Below are 21,443 nucleotides of genomic sequence, written 5' to 3' on the forward strand. Positions count from 1 at the left end.
TGAATATATAGACGATTTTAAAGGGATCTTTCATCTATATAAGGACCTTCTATGAAGGTCATCCCTTTAAAGAAGATCTGTAATGGACTTCTTTACAACGAAGACCTCTCTACAAAAGAGTTCCCAAGTGTGTACAATCTATACTGGACCTCATATGAGGCTTATCTTAAAGTCGCCTCCCAAGGAACTTCTCCCTGTAGAAGATTTCACAACGGGTTTTAATTTATATAGAAGACCCCTCAAATGTTTTCAAAGTTTCAATATCATATTCTTTAGTCTTTCTGTTCGTCAATTTATAAACTCCTTGGCTCTTCGATTTAGAACTCTTCGAATAATTTAATGCTTTATTTATGGTACGAATTTCCACTAACCCAGCATTATCAAACACATTCGAACCAATAATCGTACTGACCCACATACAAAATTTTCGCATTTTAACTTCAGCACTTTCTTTTGGGCGTTAATTATTGGCTACTTCATTTTAGTACCTTTCGTACCCTTTTAGTGCAATTTTCACACACCTATGTGATGTTACTAACCCTCACACAAATTTTTGGGATTCTACCTTCAGCCGTTTTGTGTGGCGTTGATTATCAAAGTTATTACCTTTTAGTATATTTCGCATCCTCATAGTACATCACATAATCCGTTCGTGTCTAATCATTTTTTCTAAAAAATAAATTGTCTATACTGTTAGAAAAATCATTTATTCCGTATTCTAGGAACCATCTGATGTATCAAAAAATTCCAACTTAAGTATGTCTAACATTTAGTAAAAAACGACAGACATCTGCGAAACATCAGCAACCACAATTGAATCTCAAAATAAGTTCAATCGATTTCAAAGAGTAATTCCAGCCCCTAAATGTTAACCAGTTAATGCCTTTGCCAAATTCTAAATTTCCATAGAGACCATTGGGATTGCTAAAATATAAATTAATTAATACAATTATTTACTATTATATATTTACACAGAATATCCCCAAACTTACGCTTGATGACAATCTCTGTACCACCAGGCACCCGTATAGCGAACAGCACAATTTTCTACAGCTATGTCATTGTCACGATCGTGGGTGGTGAAATTGTACCCCAATGAATAGGTTAATGAATCTCCCGCCGATCCGCTATATTTACCCAATTGTTTCAATCTATAATTCTCCGCTTCGTTTCCCACAATAATTGAATCATAGTGAGCATAACGTCGATCACCCTGCCAATCTTCCATTACGACCAACAACTGATTAGGACGATTGTTGGTTAAGTAATTTATGGTGTCCAAACCAATGAAAAATTCTCTACTCCGATTGCCAAAACCACGCTTATAATCCAACCAGGGACGATAGAAATTCTCTGAACCATCGACGCGGCGTTGTATCACAATCTCCTGACAGGTATGCCAACTTTGCATTGATATGCCATGAAAGTTAATAACAAATAAAATTAGTAATAGTGTAACTGATATTTTTAATGGAAATTTCATTATTGTTAAAATTATTTTTTTTTTTCGATTTCAAAAATAATTTTGTCTGGTGTAGGCCAATAATTCAACTAAACGCATGTTTCGGTTCGAACAACTGTTTTATATAAATGCTCACCATATGTTCAATAATTGATTGTCTTCCTATTGAATTTTTATCCATGTTAAAAACGTGCCACCACAAAGTTAATGAACTTTAAAAATATTACTTAATATCTGCTGATGATATATACAAATAAAAATTATGTATAAAAAGGACTTCCTATGAATAGTAAAAAGTGCCCTCCAGACCGAATTGTTTACATCCACCATCATGATTCTCTGATTCATTTATATGGGGGCTATACCTAAAAATCGACTGATTTATATATATATATATATATATATATATATATTTTTTTTTTCAACCCAACGAAAACTTACAATATCGAAATATAGTCAACTCAGTTGAAAAACATGTCTGAAATCTTTAAAATATCGAATATTGCGGGTACCATTGTCCAATATTGACCATTTTTAGTCGGAAGACTTGTCACACAATGAGAACGTGTCAAAAAGGATGAGAAGCGTGCCCATAATCCCAAAAATACCGAATGGTGCGGTAAGGAGATTTTCCACAGAACCTAAAATATAAAAACAAAGCCCATTTATTTGAAAACTTTGTCCGAACTTCTTCAAAATACCCAAATTTGCTAGGATTTATAGGAGCTATACCATTGATCTAACTAGGTTTACGATATTTGAGAATAAAATAGATTAGCGCCATCTATTGAAGTTATATTGCAATTTACTGTATTTACAGTACTTCTAAATAATTATATCGTAATGCACGCCTGAAAGTATGCTTTAATTTTATATAAGAATTGTATAAATTTCACAGGGTAACACGTTGCGACGTAAAAACTACACAACCCAAAACAAGCTGTATGTTAAAAAAATATGATAATTGAATTTTAAATGGAATTTTAATGGAGGAGGGTCTAATTCATCTGACCAAAACTTTTATTCTTACTCTACACCTGGAACACATAGGGGGTAGTTTTTTTATGTACTTTAAGTATATATAATTTTAGTTTAATTGTTTTGTTTTGGTTTTTTTGTAGTTGTAAGTCCTAGTTATAAGTACACATCAAAATATAGATAAAACTCTATTCGCTACAGCAAGTGTCGGGAGCAAACACTATTTATCTCATTTTCAAATTATTTGTTAATTACAATTACAAATCTAAAGAATGTTTAAGCATGTAGCATCCCCATTTTATGTAATGATATTAGAATAATACATGATAGTTTTAAGTGTCCCTGATATTTATTGTTAATACCATGTCCTTAATGAAATGAATGAAGTCTCAATAAATACAAATCAAATCAATCCAATACCAAAAATCAAAATACCCAAATTTGCTAGGATTTATAGGAGCTATACCATGAACCAATAATACTTTTTTGTAGGAATATTTCCTACCTACCTAACTAGGTGTACGCCGTACAGTACGGTTACGCTTAGTTAGTATCGAAACGTTATTAGTCGTAAATAAAATTCCTATTGTTACGATATATGAGAATAAAACTCATTAACGCCATCTATTGAAGTTATATTGCAATTTTATGTACCTTCTAAATAATATATCATAATGCATGCCTGAAAGTATGCTTTAATTTTATATAAGAATTGTATAAATTGCACAGGGTAACACGTGCGACTACACGACTCAAAACAAGATGTATGTTAAAAAATATGATAATTGAATTTTAAATGATAAAATTATTACACATTTTCTAATTATGATAATTGCTAAAAAGGCTGATTATAAAACATTAGTTTATTAAAATAAATTTCGTAAATTAAACAAATTCAGAAACCTACAAACTTTTAATTTTGTAAATTTTCAGAAAATTAAAAAAAAAACAGTAAGGAAAGTAGTAAAGTCGGACGGGGCCGACTATATGATACCCTTTACCACTATGGGTATATTAAACAGGACTTGTCACAGGTTAGGTTATACTAATTTCAGAACGTTTTGTTCCTATCAGCATATTGCTTCCTTGGTGCGTCAATTACTTAAAATAAATCTATAATAAAAGGGAGCTATATCTGAATCTGGACCGATTTTCACGAAACAAGGCAGACATCACTCTAGGCTCAATTCAGTACGTTATGCCAAATTTCGTGCAAATCGAAAGATATATAGCGACTTTGGTGTACCATTTACATGATATCGGACGAAACTATATATGGGAGCTATATAGAAATCTGGACCGATTTTCTCGAAACTTGGCAGACATCACTCTAGGCTCAATTCAGTACGCTATGCCAAATTGCAAATCGAAGGATATATAGGGACTTTGGTGCACCATTTATATGAAATCGGACGAAACTATATATGGGAGCTATATCTAAATCAGGACCGATTTTCACGAAACTTGGCAGACATCACTCTAGGCTCAATTCAGTACGTTATGCCAAATTTCGTGTAAATCGGAAGATATATAGGGACTTTGGGGCACCATTTACATTAAATCGGACGAAACTATATATGGGAGTTATATCTAAATCTGGACCGATTTTCTCGAAACTTGGCAGACATCACTGTAGGCTTAATTCAGTACGATATGCCAAATTTCGTGCAAATCGAAAGATATATGGGGACTTTAGGGCACCATTTACATGAAATCGGACGAAACTATATATGGGAGCTATATCTAAATCTGGACCGATTTTCACGAAAACTTGGCAGACATCAGTCTAGACCTAAATGACTAGGCTGTACCAAATTTCGTGTAAATCGAAAGATATATAGGGACCGTTAACATTAAATCGGATAAATATATATATGGGAGCTATATCTAATCTGAACCGATTTTCCCAATTTCAATAGGGTTCGTCCTTGGGCCAAATAAGTGACATATGCCAAATTTCATCCAATTCGGATCATAACTGCGACCTGTACTTTGTTTACAATTTAACATGGACCGACAGACGGACGGACGGACGGACATGCATAAATTGACTTAAAAAGTGATTCTATGCATATTATCAAAAGGAACCATGTGTCTATCTCGTTTCCTTTTGCCTGTTACAAACATACGCACAAAGACATAATACCATGTATAAAAACATGGATCGTTCTAAATCTGATATTTAAACTTGAATTGTTTAATAATTTATCTTTTTGGTACATCATTTACGTGAAATCAAAAAAAATACAAATGGAAGTCATATTCATATCTGAAAAGATTAAAGACCAATTGGATGAAGCCGATTTTCGAAGGGCTTGCAAATGAATGTTCATTATATTGAAGACTTGTAACTATGCATATATGTATGTATTTAAAGAAAATGAATTGACATAATTTTGTTGTTATATGTATATTTATTTTTTGTTGTCAACGAAAATTCCTTCATTTTAATGGCGGGCAAGATTTCCGACTACTGAAACGTTCGATTTCAAACAATTGTTTACGGTATTTGAATTAATATTTATTTTTGGAGAATTTCAGAGCTAGAATTTCAGAGCATTTATCATGTTAAAATTTGGAACGGATTGTGAAAACGCACTTCAGCCTTCGCTTGATGCTGACCCAATAAATCGGCTATATCTTCAAGAGTTGTTGAGATGTACACTTGAAATTTTAAAGTGGTATTCTTGACTTATTATAGGTTCGAATTAAATAACTAAAATACTCTTTTTGAACTCGATAATGGGGTTCCCCCTTAGATTAATTTCAGACTTATTTCGTCTATGGAAAATTTTGTGCCGATTGCAAAGACATAACATTTTTATGTACCATTTTTATTTCAAAATATATTTCCCATATATAAATCAAAACCGATGCGATTCTGAGTATATCCTCATCCTATGGATCGTTTATGTCCTACAAATTAATGACAGGTGAAAACGGTACTAGGAATTCTGACATAACGAAAATTAAACAAGAACTTTATATGTAGGCTATTGAATGCCGAATTAAAATATCAAAAAACCGAAAATGAATCGAGACCATTGTCTGCAAAAATAATAACGTCGTTAAGAAAATTGTATCCTAGTAGGGTGTTTATGCCCTGGTGACATTTACTTTTATTTACGACAGGTTGGAAAACAGTGCTAGGAACTCCGAAACATCGAAAATTAAACGGACCTTTATATGGATTCTATTGAAAATTTCAAAACCCCAGAATGTCAAATTACAGCTTCTTCGGTGGAAAGATTTCAATATACAGACGGACAGTCATTGCTAAATCGACACAACGTTGTAATCTTATCAAGAGAATATCCCAACAAAAAACTAAGGGAACTGATGAGGCGTGATCCGAAACTATAGTACATACAAGAGACGTACATGCATAAATCGACTCAGAAAATCATTTATGCATATTCTCAAAAGGAACCATGGGTCTATTTTCGAAAAATGGGTATGTTTTTCTGATGCTCAAATATTTGCATATTCAAAATAACGGTTATTATAAAAGAGTTTTTTTTTTTTGATGTTAACATCCACATCAAAAAAAGTCTAGGATTCGCTTTTGTTTGTATGTATAGAGAGATCATATGGTGTTTACGGTTGTCCACACCTGTAGTGCTTAGTTCATCGAATTTGTAAAACAAATTTTGAATTTAGTGGAGTAGAGTGAAAAGTGAGTGGTGAAAAGTTTGTTCTTTAACGATCCTAAAGGTAATTTTACTTTTTTGGTGACCACCTTATAAAAAAAATATGACATATTCAGAAATGGTTAGAAGTGAAGGCTCCAATATGTTATGTATGCAATTAAAGAAGTTATTAAGGGCTAAATAGAAGACCGATGTACTCAGAACAATTATTTTACATAAAATTTGCAATTACTTGGTAAAAACGTTATCCGAAGCGAAGATATTGGAGAATTTGTTTTAAAATGTTGATTTTATATGTTGCTTTTGGCTTAAGTCTAGTTTAGGGCCCCCTCCCGGATCGTTTTGAAATTTTTACCACATGTAGTCCTTGGGGCCCTGATTACAGCAGAAAATATAGGTCTCCGAAATTCCGTTGGGACCCTTGTATTTTCACATAATTTTTTAAAATTCACTAAGGCAATATGGGTATAATTTTAAAGCATTTGAATTTGATTTCAATTTAATATTCATATTAAATATGCCCATACTTTTTGAGATATAGGACTCAAATTTTCGATAAGTAGGGGAGACTGGGGCACCTTCGGCACTTTTTTTTAGAGCTCTATATCTCAGTACTTATTCAACATATATAACAACTTTATGGCTGATTATTGTCCTCTGACACTTAATTATAAAAAATAGTACCAAAAAGATATAAAAAAATAGTACTAGTTAACAAAATTTACAGTTTTGTAAAAAAATCAAATTCGCCGAATGTGCCCCAACCCGGGGTAGCTTCGGCATTTGATGGGGCACATTCGGCACCATAGTTATAGCCGGGTAATTGTCATCGCTATCAGTCTGGTTGAAATTCTGATCCTCTAAAGGCTCTATTTGGTTTTAATACGCCACACAATATTTGAATTATAGGACATTATTTTCTAGCGGTGGACGTTCACATCTCAAGGTCGCACACACCATCAGAAATAGAGGTTTTCTATCGCATTTTCGTCAATACAAGTACGTTTGATCTTACATATGCAATTTCGAACCATATTAAAGGATTAGTTTTAAAGACAAACTCAAAAACATTTTAAGGCCATATACAGCCGAATGTGCCCCACTTTAAAATGCCGAATGTACCCCGAATGTACTTTTTATAGTTTTTTTCATTTTTTTCGATCACTTTTGTAAAAACATTATATTTTAAATATTTCTATAATAATACACATCGTAGTTAACCACTTTTTAATAATATTGTCTTAAAAATTTAAAAAGTTTTATACACGAAATACTTACGAATTGGAATTGAAATATTACAGAAACATCTATAAAAATACAAAAACCTATGTATCTAAATAAGGTTATTATCTAGAAATTTCAAATTTTGTGTCAGTTATTTATTTTGATATTCGATACCTATGTATCGAAACTAGTGATGTACGGTGAGAGCTTTATATCGAAAACGCGATTGCCGAAGGTGCCCCAGTCTCCCCTACCTTCCATGTTGTTATTGTGTAATATTGCTCAAGGCTATATGGGTGTCATTTTAAAGCTTAAATACATTCTGTCGCGTAGCCGATGTTGCCATCTGTCCATAGGAGAACGTATTAAATTCCCGGCCGAAGGCCTTCTACCAAAAAAACTATTCTAATTAAAAGGAGATTCTGTCGCGTAGCCGGTGTTGGCATGTCTCCGCAGTTTAAATCCCCGGCCGAAGGCCGTCTACCCACAAACTCTATTCTAATTAACACTAGAACGCCGAAGGCAGTCATTTTGACAGCTTTCCAATTTCAAGTACAAAAGTAACTGTGCATTTAATGACACTTATTTTTAAAATTTGGTGACTTTTTGTACCTCATAGAATTACGTTTATTATAAAAAATTCACCAAATTTTAAAAAAAAGTGTCATTAAATGCACAGTTGCTTTTGTACTTGAAATTGGAAAGCGGTCAAAATGACTGCCTTCGGCGTTCTAGTGTTAAAAGGAGATTCTGTCGTGTAGCCGGTGTTGCCATCTGTCCATAGGAGAGAGTCTTCAATTCCCGGCCGAAGGCCGGCTACCCATTTGGAGAGCTATTCACAAGATGCTAAAAGGTCATGCAACAAACCGAACTGTTGGTAAAACCGAGCCAAATAAGGATTTTATTCAATATTTTATATTACAAACCCAACTTGTTATATCCTTGAACAGCCATAAAACAAAGGCCCAAAATTATAACATGGATGATACTAAATCGTACATTTGGGAAGGCAATATTTTATATATTTCCGATGTGTGTTCTGAAAATCTAATGAATGATAAATCAGTAATGTATGTTGTAAAAAAGGTATATCAAATATTTTATTATAATAAGAATAGCAAAAATAAAACAACTATAGTGAATTTAACTGCATATAACGATAGTATAGGGTTCAGTGTCTTTTGGCATTCTGAAACGTGGACCAAGAGCTAAATTGCAACAATTGTTACCGTCTTCGTTCAAATTTAAACTTAAACTGTACATTTTCCCCGAATTTGGCCGAATATTAATGATTTTATTGGCCCAAAAGTGTGAAAACACCCATTATATAAGAGGTATATCAAATTTTAGTCCGATGCATCAAATTTTTGTCAGTTGGTTTATATACCTATGTAGATGTAAATTGCTAAATTTCATTGAATTTGGTTGAATATTAACGATATTTTAGGCCAGAAAGAGTGAAATTCTCAAGACCCATTATATGGGAGTTAACCAAATTTTAGTCCGATGTAGGCCAATAATAAGCACTCGTACCAAATTTTATCCACCTACGATAACTCCTATTTTTGCTGCTGTTAATATCAACTCGAGACATAGTGTGCCGTTCTTGCACTAACGCAAATGAAAAGTTATATTTATTAAATAATCCAACTTGTAGTATTTGGAAAAAAAAAATTATTTAAATTAATCTTTGATTAATCCCTTTATGTTTTAGTTTCTGAAATCAAAAGACTTAAGCAACAAACTTTGTTTATATTGGCAACTCTTATCATTAAAGAGAATTATGACATATTTAAAAGAATTTCCTAATAACTAAAATTCTAATAAGAAGTACGTCCAATATGTTTTATTTCTTGCTCTCTCTCGCTCTGCTTAAAAATATGCTGAAAATACAATGTTTACAAATTCACAACTCGAAAAACATAGACCTTTCAATAGAGCTAATTGTGGTTGGCAACACATGACTTAATGTTAAGTCCAACTTATACATTGAACAAGTTGGACTTAACAGTAGATCGGCCGAAAGAGAGTTTCAGGCACACATACACCATGCAAACAAAGTGCACAATCGAAACGAATAGAACTACTACTACCACCATCATTGCAATGACAACGCCAACAATGGAAGCGGACATAACCAAAAATGAGTATCAGCAATCGCAACAAGTTAAAAAACAACAAGTGAATGGGGCTGGGAACTTATGTGGCGGCTAATGACGATGGTGACGGTGGTGGTGGTCGGCTATATTAACATACCCACATATGTATGGATGTATGACGACCTCTACAAGAGAGCGTGGTGTGAGGAAGTTCATTTGTGAGGTGGATTGTTTGTTAACTGGCTAGATGATCTCACTTTACACTTTACGACCCAACAACAAGGCAACAGCAGCTCCAGAGGTTGTGAATGTAAGTCGGGCATTGTTTGCCTCCCTCCCGAGTTGCAAGTGGAATTAATTATCAGAGAGAAGCTAAGCTCAGAGAGCGTGAGAGCAGTGTTGATGATGTCTGCTGTTATGGCTAATGGCAACCAGACCGGGTCTCAGCCATTAACAAATGCTGTTAGCTTTACAAATAACAGTTACGAGTGGAACGTTGCCATTGAGAGTACATCGAAGCGGATAAACTAAGTGGAAGCGTTGGAAAAAAGTCACAAAAACAAAAGAAGAAGAGTAGCTAACGTGTGTGGATCTACCAAAAAAAGCCAATTACTTGGAGGTGTTTAACAACAACAAAAAAGAATAAAAAAGTGGAGAAGTGAAAAACCCCCCGAAATACAATTGTAGCGGCAACAACAACAAATACAACAAGAAAAGAAAACTATTTGCATTTTCCCCCAAGTATTGTTGTTGTTGTGGTTTCCAAGTGTGTTTAATTTTGGTTTTGTTTTTCGTATGTGAAATTTTCGTGTGGTATCTTCCGTTTCGTCTTACTGCCTTTTCATCTGGCTAGCTGTCTGTTGTACTGTCTGACGCTCGATCACTTGTTGGCAATTCGGTCTTACGGTGTTCGTTTATCCCAACAGTTAAAGCGACTAAGGCAAAAAACCAAACAACAACAACAAAAATAACAAAGTAATGTGAGGTGTGGTGGTGGTACAGCTGGAGCGTAGTGGAGTGAAGTAGAGAGAGTGGTGGAAATATAGCTGCTGCTGCTACAACAACAATACATAAATTCTATTATACATATTTTGAAAGCCAACACAAAAGAAGTAAAAATCACAACAACAAAAACGAATGAAAAATAAAAGAATCAAGAATTAATCTCGGTTACTCCAATAAAGTAACAAAAAAAAGAAAAGCTATTTGGTTTAAGAAAGAAAAATAAAATACACACAAAAAATAAATAGTGCAAAATAACACAACAAACAACAAATATTTTTTTCTAGAGAATAATGGAAGAAATTCGAAATTGATCGCAAATAATAATAAAAAACCAAACAACAACAAAAACACAAAAATACTTTAAGTCGGTTTGAATAAAACGTTAATCTAACCAAAGAGAATTTTTTAAACAAAATTTGAAAAATTGTGTAAAAAAGAGTTGACAATAACAATCACAACAAAAATATTGACAAAATCACTTTTTTTATTTGGATGCCAGATTTGGAGAGCAGGTAAATATTATGTCATATGATTGAAAAATATAGAACATGAATAACGTGTTTTGGAATCTGGTCCAAACGTGTGTAATATTGTCGCCGAACCGAGTTAATGTCATTCTTTGCATAATTAAATATTCGAATAAATAAATGTATAGATCTCTACACGTTTGTGTGATTGATTGGAGTCGAAATTTTACATATATAAGTGAGGGTGGTGTGTTTCAGTACTCTGAAAAGAATAATCAACTGATCAACTCAGCCGGACTATGAACTATAAGACATTTTATAAACTATTTTGGTCAATATTCATGTCTACGGAGTCGGAGTTCACATATTTTGCATTATAACTGGGTATAACAATACACCCAATATTCGGTATATTTGGGAGTTTGAATACGATTTACAATCCAATTAGTAATTTGGGTACTCACTTGGTGGTACATCATCTGGTGGTTCATCGACTAAAAAATTATCAATATTGGCCCATGTTTTCGGGTATTCATCACATAATGATACCACACATTATTCGGTATTTCGGGCGTTTTCGACACGTTTTCAAATCAAATTGGTTCTAATTTGATTTTATAGGTTCTTCTGGGGTGTCAAATCAAATCCCTGAGATAACTTTTAAGACAATTTTCGATATCAGTCGATGGTTTTACGCAGCAACAATTTTCTCCATCGAAGTGGCTATTATTCTTCTTACCCAAAATACTGCAATGTAGTTTAATCTTTCAAAATAGTCCCGATAAATTATCGGTATTTTGAAGTTCCTTCCTGTCACAGTTTTCCAAGCGAGTGTCCGTAATTTAGGTCATTATATTTACATATAATGCATTGACATATTCTCCATGGAGATGGAGAGTCCGGCCGAACTTAACGATGTTTTTTCTTGGCTATACGATTGTAAAGTCCGTGCCCCCAGACAAATATAAATAACGTTGTCCAAAAGTATAGCCCTTTAAGTGATATGGGCGATTATATATTTATAAGAAAGTGAACTTAACTGATTTTTGATACTGAAGCCTGAATGGCAGCAATAATCTTAACTCTTCGAAATGGGGTATTTACCAGAAGGAGTGGACCAATGGGTCTCATCTTCGAACTTGATCTAAATTTGGTAAACATATTCCGATTGGCATTTATGAAACAGAAGGAGTGGACCGTTAAGCCCCATTTCGGACATGTTACTAATTTTGACAAAATATTACGTTTTTCGAAGTTGGGTTCAATTTGATACACTTTTCGCATGTCATTGTAAACTTGTTTCAAAGTTCGACAATTTTATGGACGTTTACCACAAGTTGAGGACTGATATATCGAAATACCGAAAATCATTATCATTATATGGTGACTAAGTCTAAATGCGGGCCGATATAGTTCATTCTCGAACCTTACGTTCTAGTTATTTTTATATCGATATCTGTTATGATTACAACAGAGTCTTAGAGCCAAACCCAAAACGCGGAAAATCAGATAACTATTTCAATATAAAATGGGTAATCCCCATCCTAAAAGGGGGCGAATATTAATAATTTTTGGAGGGAGATTTTTTACCATATGCGACTGCAAAAAAATCAAATTACAGAGAATTCGGTGGAAAAACGCGCTCAAGAATCCCAAAAGACAGGAAATTGGGGCACCCTTATATGGGGGCTACCCGAAAAAATGGACCTATATTTATAATTTGAAGTGAACAGATTTGCTACCCAATGAGAACTCAAAGTACTAAATTGCAGCCAATTTGGTTAGAAAAAAATGCGATCAAAAACCCCCCAAAAACTGAAAATTGGGGGGTACAGTTATATGGGGGCTTCCAGAAAAAGTGGACTCATATTTATAATGTTTAGTGGAGAAATTTTGTACCCAATAAGAACCCAACGTACCAAACTTCAGCGTATTCGGTTGAAAACGCGCTTAAGAACCCCAAAAAAATGCCGAAAATTGGGGGAACCCTTATATAGGAGCTATGCCTAAAAGTTGACCGATATAGCCCATCCTCGAACTTGACCTGCCTGCGGACAAAATACGACTCTAGGCAAATTTTTGGGGATCTATCTCAATTTGTTTAGAGGCTAAAGTGATTACAACAGACAGACGGACAAGCTTAGATCGTCATAAAATCAGGAATATATATATATATATATATAGGGTTGGAAATGGTTACTTCGATGAGTTACAAACGGAAAAACAAAATTAGTATACCCTCCATATATGGAGGGTATAACAATTATTAGTCGATATTGTCGGCAGGTATATACCCTTCCCCTATGATCCTATATTGGACTTTTATGGGGAAGTACCGCATTTTCAAAATGTATACGCTTTGTGGGGGAGATACCAATAGGAGTGTACCGATAGGTCTTAGCTTCGAAATTGATCTAAGTTTTGGTAAACATATTGAAATTCCGGAAGAAGTGAACCGTTGGGCCCAATCTTTGAATTTTATTTGTAGTTTGATATTGGATCAAAAAATGTTCAAAATGTTGACACTTTGTAGAGGAGATAGCAGAAGGAGCCGAGAGATGTGTTTTGGTTCAAATCCAATACTTTGTTCACATGACATTATAAAATTATTAACAGTTCCCATTTTCTAATTCTTCGAACTTAATTTATTTTGGGAAGAAATATTATGATGTGCAAAGTTTGTATGAAATCGATTACTAACTTCGAGAGTTATCATGCGAACCAGGATATTTCTAAATTGACTCTAATTGATAGCAGCAGATTTTGCCCAAAGATACTTAGAGTGTAAAACTACTATTTTGCCGTAGTGTAAGTGTATGTACCCTCCCTCATTAGTCATAAGGCTAAGGGGTATACAAATCGGCGTTTCATGAAGATTATCGGGGTGATATATATTTATTCTGGTGGTCCATAGATTTTGGAGGTTGGAAAATTCCTTGTGGGAATGAAAAATGTTGAGGAGTTTATTACGGACCTAAAAGGGAAAATACACATAGGTCAAGTTTTTAGCCGTTTATCAAGTTGTAAAAAAGGTGCTACAAAACAGTTCCATTGTTTTATCAACGGATCCAAGAGGAAGAAGAACGAGGAAGAAGAACGAAATGTTTAAAATAAATTCCCCTTTTACTGATGACATATCAAATAAAATATCAACTGCAATACCTAGATCTTAAAAAAATAAATCGGATTAATTATATCCTACACAACTATGTTGTCAGGCTATTATAGCTTAGTGAAGCCCCATGAGTTTGTAAAGCCGCGAAATATTCGTTCTAGACCCACCTTTAAGTATACCGATCAGCATATCTCGACCAGCTGATTTAGACATGTGTGTCCGTCCATTTGTCCATTATAATTTGTAAACAAAATACAGGCCAGAGTTATGGACCAATCTATACGAAATTTTGAATGTTGAACCGGTTCTGGCCAATGAAGTCCCCTATTGTTTTTGGTAAAGATCGGTTAATATTTAGGGGATGAAATGGACTAAATACTTAATTTTGTCGGTTTTTCTGGTCGTTGCAGAGGCCACAATTATGACCCAAAGATTGCGATTTTTTACATGGAGAAGGGGACCGGGCCAATGAATAAGCATGCCTATTTTGATAAAGATCGGCCAATATTTAGCGGTTCAAATGGACCCTGACCTTTGTGTGAAAAATTACAAAATTTTTATTCTAAAGCGTATATACTTACTCCTGAAGGACATGGACCCGAGAAGTTGATAGTATATTCAAGAGGAGTGGTTGACCTTTAAATTGATACCAATTATATTGTCGTATGTACTCGGATGTGGGTGTTACAAATGCTTACGTATTCAGATATTATTTAGTAAACCATTACCACACTTGAGGGCGGAAATATAGCGCTGATCGCTTTGAAAATTTCCAAGAGGTTCCAGTTATGGCCAATGATAGCACCTTTAATTAATAATATAATAATTTTGGATGAAGTGGATGGAAAACTTATTTTGTGTGTGTGTGCGTGTTTTTTTGCGTCTATATATAGGTCTCAGTTATAAGCTGAACATCACACCACAACCCACGGTAAAGGGAATCTGGACAAGAAATTAGAAGGAATGTACTGATTATTAGTAATATTTGGAATATATGTTAGTGTAAGGAAAAGGTACTGTTGACCTCTAATCGGGCAAGAGGGTGAAAATATCACGAAATATTGCACAGGCTTGGAATAAACATCCGCAGAATGTTAGAGTTCCGTGGTAGTTGTGTAGGGTATTGCATGGTCGGCCCCGTCCGACTATACTGCTCCGCTCACAAGGTTTTGTTTCTATAGCTACAATTTAAAAGGAGATCGAAGTGACCCCTATTAACATGTCATATTTACAATATCTCAAACAATGATACTTGATAAGAGTCTTTTGTCTGTGCCACACAGGCAGGAGAAGATGATAAGAACAGCATATGCCACTTAAATTTCATAAATAAATTCTCAGAGAATGCCGTACATACTCCAATGAGATGAGCAAAAGATGCACACTGTGGAAACACACACAAGCCAGAATATAATACACAGTTGGTTTGTGTTGTAGTTGTTGTTGCTGTTGATTAACTTTCTTTTGCACACACAAATATGGGGTGTCACACCACAACGAGTCGAGTATGAGTGCTCCAACAGCAATAATACGAAGAAGAAAATAATGATTATGGACATCATAATCATCATCATTCGCATCAAATGATGCATGCATATACATGGATGAGAGTACATATGTAAGTACGAGTATCATAAAAGTATGTACGAGAGTTTGTATTTTCTTGAAGTTGTGGTATAATAAATATTAAAAATAAATATATTAAGAGAAATGGAGGAGGTTGTTGGCGATTGTGCGAAAGCGAATTTATGTTGGTTGTGTGAATGAAACAAGTGCATTGTGATCTTATCTATCAAACACGCTCACACACACAATTGCAAATATTTTCATGTATTTTTGTATGTGAAGATGCTTGACATAAATATGAGTAATTAAAATGTAATACAGATAATATTTGGGGGAAAATTGGTAACGCCGCGAAATATTGGTCTTAGACCTATAGTTTGTAAACACGATACAGGCACAGTCTGGCCAAAGAATAAGAATGCGTATTTTGATCAATATTTATCGGGTCAAATGGACCCAGCACTTTTTGTGAAAAATGACAAAATTTGTATTCTGGGGCATATGTATTTACTGCTGAAGGTCACAGACCGAAAAGTTGATAGTATATCCAAGAAGAGTGGTTGACCTTTAAATTGATGTCAATTATATTGTTGTATGTACTCGGATGTGGGAGTTATACGTAAGTATATACAAGTGTCTACACATTCTGATATTGTTTATTATTACTATTGCCCCACTAGAGGGCTAAAATGTCGCGCTGATCGGTTTGAAAATTTACATGAAGTTCTAGTTATGATCAAGGCGACGTCAATAATTTTCGGTGATGTTGAGATGGTGTTTAGGGATTGCAATGAAACGATAACTATATTTTTGTCAGATTTTCTAGTCGCTCTAGAGGACATTATTATTTTCACATATTTTACACGGTGAAGGGGTCTGGCCAAATACTTGGCACGGCTGTTTAGATGATGATCAGTCAATATTCTGAGGGTAAATCAACCAAAAACCTAATGTGACCCAATTTTTATTTTTTGGGGTAAATATTCACCTCGGGAACATAACGTTTGGAAAATATACGAGGGTTAGAAAGTGGAGATGTTGATCTATAATCGGTGAAGAGGTTGCAAATATTGCGAAATATTGCCCTAGCTCAGAATATAGAAATGCAGAAAGTTCGATTTTCCTGGTAGTTGTGTAGGGTATCATATGGTCGGCCCCGTCACTGGTATAATCTATATTTTATTATTAACACCCATTAACGATATTTTTCCCATACCTGATTAATTTGTCTTCCTCTTAACTTGTTCTTCTTTCACTTTCAATAATAATCCAGATTTTATGCACAACAAAAAAATCTGAAATTTCGAATAGAACCAGAAGCATAATTTCACTTATCCGTCTTATTTTTCGATTCGCCTAATTTTCACGTTGTCATGAAAAGTGACAAAAACCTACTTTGAATAGAAAACAAATATACACAGCTAGGAAAAGTTGTTGCAATTCCAGTTAGATTAAAAAAATACAACAAAAACAACATTAAGCAGACGAGTTGTTTGACCGGCTTGTTTTCTAATCAAAACACACACAAAAAAGAACACGAGATCCATAAAATGGACACTATGACAATCACAATCAATAGCCACAAATTAAGAAATAAAACAACAATTTAGTTTTTTTTTTTAATAACTGGATTAAACAAATCTTCAACGGCTGTTTTGTGAAATCTCAACACAGCGATATACCATTTGTGGCATACAACTACCAACTGTTTGTGTGCCACTTTTGGCGGAGATATAAACTTGATTAGTTTATTGCATTGATTGAAGTCATCATAATGTTCATCATTATCGGTAGAAGAGTGTGTTTGTAGCAATTTAATTATAAAATCAAAAGTTGTTTGAGTCTCTTCGTTTCCATAGAGAAGCTTCTATATGGCTTTTCTTCTCTTTAGAGACTTTGCGTATTAATGGGAACTGCAACGATACCTGGGCTTACGCCAAAAAAATTTGCAAGAATGCCAAATTCAATAGAAACCAAAGGAAAAAAGGAAAAAAACTTAAGGCAGACGAAGTGATAACATAACCTACTTTGGGTGGTATTTCCCGGATCCCTATTATAATCCCATAATAGATGAAATTATATAAGTCCTACACTAAATACAGTTTTGAAACCCCACATCACCCAGAGGACAGTTGCTATGTGTTTATTGTTGCTTATATCCATCCAGAACTGTTGAGAAATTAATCAAGATCTCCCAGAGCTATCTATGTTGTCCCACATATCACTCGACGACCTATAGCTCAATTGTATTGATACAGAATTGTGCCCAAGGAGGAGTTTTAAATTCTTATCCACCTATTCATTTCGGCATCTACAGAATCGGTCATTGTATAGAAATTTTAGATCCTTCATTATTAGACCCTACACAACTATGTTGGAAAGGTATTATAAATTTCTGTGGCCCCAATATCCGCGAAATATTAGCCCTATACCCACATTTTACTATATCGATCGTTATATTTGGACTAGCTGAGAAGATGTAGACATATGTGTCCTTCCGTCCGTCTGTCTATTATAATTTGTAAACACGAAACGGAACATAGTTATGGGCCAATCTTCGGTGAAAGAAGACCCATATTGTATTTGGTAATATTTAGGGGATGAAATGGCCAAAAAGTTTTATTTTTATCTGTTTTTCTGGACGCTATAGTGGCCACAATTATGTCCCGAACATCAAGAAATTTTACACAGAGAAATGGGTCTGACCATAGAATATGCATGACTGTTTTGATGAAGATCGGACAATATTAAGCGAGTCAATTCTTTTGAGTGAAAAATTACACAATTTGTAATCCTGAAGAACATGGACCCGAGAAGTTGATAGTATATTCAGGAGGAGTGGTTGACCTTTAGTATTATAATGATACCATGATATTGGTTAGTATTATCATTAGAGGACACAAATTTAGCATGAGGTTCCATGAGGTGGTCAAGGACGACGCCTATAATTTTCGATAATGTTCACAAGATATTTTGGGGATGAAATGGACCTACAACTTTCTTTTTGCCTTGTTTTCTAGACACTCTAGATACAACAATTTAAACCGAACATCGCCAAATGATCAACTAATTCAATTGGCTCTCATGATGCCGCAAAGGAGCTGTTGACTTCTAATCGGTCAAGAGAGTGCAAATATCAAGAAATATATTTCCAGGCTCAGAATATAGATCCTCAGAAACTTACAGCTCAATGGGAGTAGTGTAGGGTATCATGGTTTTTATTCGAATAGGCCAATAATTATCGGCATGGTTATTGACAGGTATCGTCGATTTAGACTGACTAAGGATGCTCTCAGTTATATTGTGACCCGATTTACGAGACTTAATATAAAACTTGATGATGCACTTTTTAATACTCAGTAAAGTATGTCATAAGCTGGATTGCATATCCATGAAACCAAACTTGGCAATCTCTTCCACTCGCATTTTTTACTAGGAAAACGACAACAAGGGTGCTGATGTATGATACCGGTTTCGTTGAAACTGGTATTTTTTTCAGAGTTCATTTTGAGTCATTTGTATATACCATAGTTTCGTATCTCATCATAGAACATCATGGGGGATTCAGTAGTCAGTGGTAGGTTTTATATATCTTACAAAAGTATACAGAATATGCGGAAATGGCCATATTGTCTTACTTTCCTAATAGCTTTGCAGTATAGCATGATTTTGAAGGTGTATTGGTAGAATATATATTATTTTATTAAGGGATTCAGTATAACCTTTTAAAATTTCACAATTGGGATGCTTACCAGAAGTAGTGGACCGATATTCCCCATATTTGAACTTGAACTAAGTTTGGAAGAAATATTACGATGTGTAAAGTTTGGATGGTTGTTACTCCCTTAGAGAGTTATCGTACGTACCCTCCGGCCAGACATACGGACGGATATTTGTAAATCGACTTCAAATTGTCTGAAACGAGTTTGGTCAAAAAAAAAAAAAACATGTGTTCTAAAACCAATATTTCGATGAGGCACCTTATCAAAGTGTATATACCCTCATTAGCCATAAGGGTGACGGTGTATTATTGATCATTATGTATCATACAAGAAGTCGGAAGAAGTTATATTTAGAAGCTAAATCGGATCCTCATCCCACATTCTTGTAATCTCATATCGGAAGCCCATGCTAAGTTTCGTGTCCATTGGACAGAAGTATGATCTTTCATGAGACGTTTACGAAAATCGGAAATTTCGTGTCAACTGGATAAGCATTGTGTCTTTGGAGCACCATCGGATCTTGAGGCCCATATCTAAATCAGAACCAATTCTTACAAATTTCAAGAGGTTTCTTTGATTCATTTCATTCGGATATTAAACGCGACATGCGTTTCAAAAAAGTGATTTTTTTCGAAATGTTCTAAACATATACACAAATAACACTTGTGCGACAAGATTTTAGTCAGGTGGAAAATTCACAATTAGCATGAAAGCGGTTGGGGAGTATATACAGAACCCAGAAGGAAAACCAGTAGGAAAGTAGTAAAGTCGGACTGGGCCGACTATATGATACCCTTCACAACTTTGGGTATATTGTTCATATGTATCCTAACAATTGCATGTCTATGTTTCCTCTTTCTCCAACCTATCCTAACTTTAATTTCATTCGAGCAGATTTAGAGTCGTCTGCGTAACATGGGGAAAACTTATCGAAAACGATTAATAGCAAAATTGATACTCGCTATTCGTTACGCCGCGTTGTTAAAAATATAATGTATATGTGGGAGCTATATCTAAATCTGAACCGATTTTCACAAAAATTAACACACATCTTTCTAGACTTAATTCAGTACTCTATGCCAAATTTTGTGCAAATCGAAAGATATAAAGGAACTTTGGTGCACTATTTACCTAAAATCGGACGAAAATATATATGAGAGATATATCTAAATATCAACCGATTTTCACGAAATTTAACACACATCGTTCTAGACTTAATTCAGCACCGTAAGCGAAATTTCGTGCAAATCGAAGGATACAAAGGGACTTTGGTGCACTATTTACCGAAAATCGGACGAAAATATATATGGGAGCTATATCTAATTCTGAACCGATTTCCACGAAATTTAACACACATCCTTTTAGACTTAAAACAGTACGCTGTGCCAAATTTTGTGCAAATCGAAAGATATACAAGGACTTTGGTATACCATTTACCTTAAATCGGACGAAAATATATATGGGAGCTATATCTAAATTTGAACCGATTTTCAGGAAACTTGACACACATCATTCTAGACCTAATTTATTACGCTGTGCCAAATTTTGTGCAAATCGAAGGATATATAGGGACTTTGGTACACCATTTACCTTTAATCGGACGAAACTATATATGGGAGCTATATCCAAATCTGAACCGATTTTCACGAAACTTGGCACCATCATTCTAGACCTAATTCATTACGCTGTACCAAGTTTCGTGCAAATCGAAAGATATATAGGCACCGTTTAAATTAAATCGAACGAAAATATATATGAGAACTATATCTAAATCTTAACCGATTTTTCTCAATTTCAATAGGGTTCGTCCTTGGGCCAAATACGTGACCTATGCCAAATTTAATCCAATTGGGATTATAAATGCGACCTGTACTTTGTTTACAATTTAACATCGACAGACAGACGGACGGACATAAATCGACTCAGAAAGTGATTCTGTGCATATTCTCAAAAGGAATCATGTGTCTATCTCGTTTCCTTTTGTCTGTTACAAACATATGCACAAAGACATAATACCCTGTACCACAGAGTGGTGAATGGTATAAGCTATTGTGACTATTTTTTGAAATGAGTCAAATTGAAATATTTATGTAAATCATATTATTCTTTTTTATCCAGTTCTTGTGTGTCCTTTTCGTCCTCATTTTCTTGAACT

The 21,443-nt window shown here is 34.5% G+C and overlaps 1 protein-coding gene across 1 annotated transcript; it reads right to left on the bottom strand.

Moving 5' to 3' along the window:
• Positions 1-800: 800 nt before the first annotated feature.
• Positions 801-1,411, bottom strand: LOC133325741 (ryncolin-4-like). Its single transcript, XM_061534467.1, has 2 exons — positions 993-1,411; positions 801-924 (listed from the first exon to the last, which is right to left on the bottom strand). Exons 1-2 carry the CDS (start codon positions 1,409-1,411, stop codon positions 801-803), a joined length of 543 nt encoding a protein of 180 aa, XP_061390451.1.
• Positions 1,412-21,443: the final 20,032 nt, after the last annotated feature.

This window comes from Musca vetustissima, unplaced genomic scaffold (assembly GCF_032173495.1).
Source record: "Musca vetustissima isolate MV318-11 ecotype Yass unplaced genomic scaffold, APGP_CSIRO_Mvet_v1 utg9388, whole genome shotgun sequence".
In the NCBI taxonomy this organism is placed as follows: Eukaryota; Metazoa; Arthropoda; class Insecta; order Diptera; family Muscidae; genus Musca; species Musca vetustissima.

What these genes read in the sequence shown, in the direction of transcription:
- LOC133325741 (XM_061534467.1), bottom strand. Translation starts at nt 1,411, where the DNA reads ATGCAAAGTTGGCATACCTGTCAGGAGATTGTGATACAACGCCGCGTC. An exon ending in TACAGAGATTGTCATCAAGC is followed by an intron (nt 925 to 992) that starts GTAAGTTTGGGG and finishes TTTATATTTTAG; the next exon opens with CAATCCCAATGGTCTCTATG.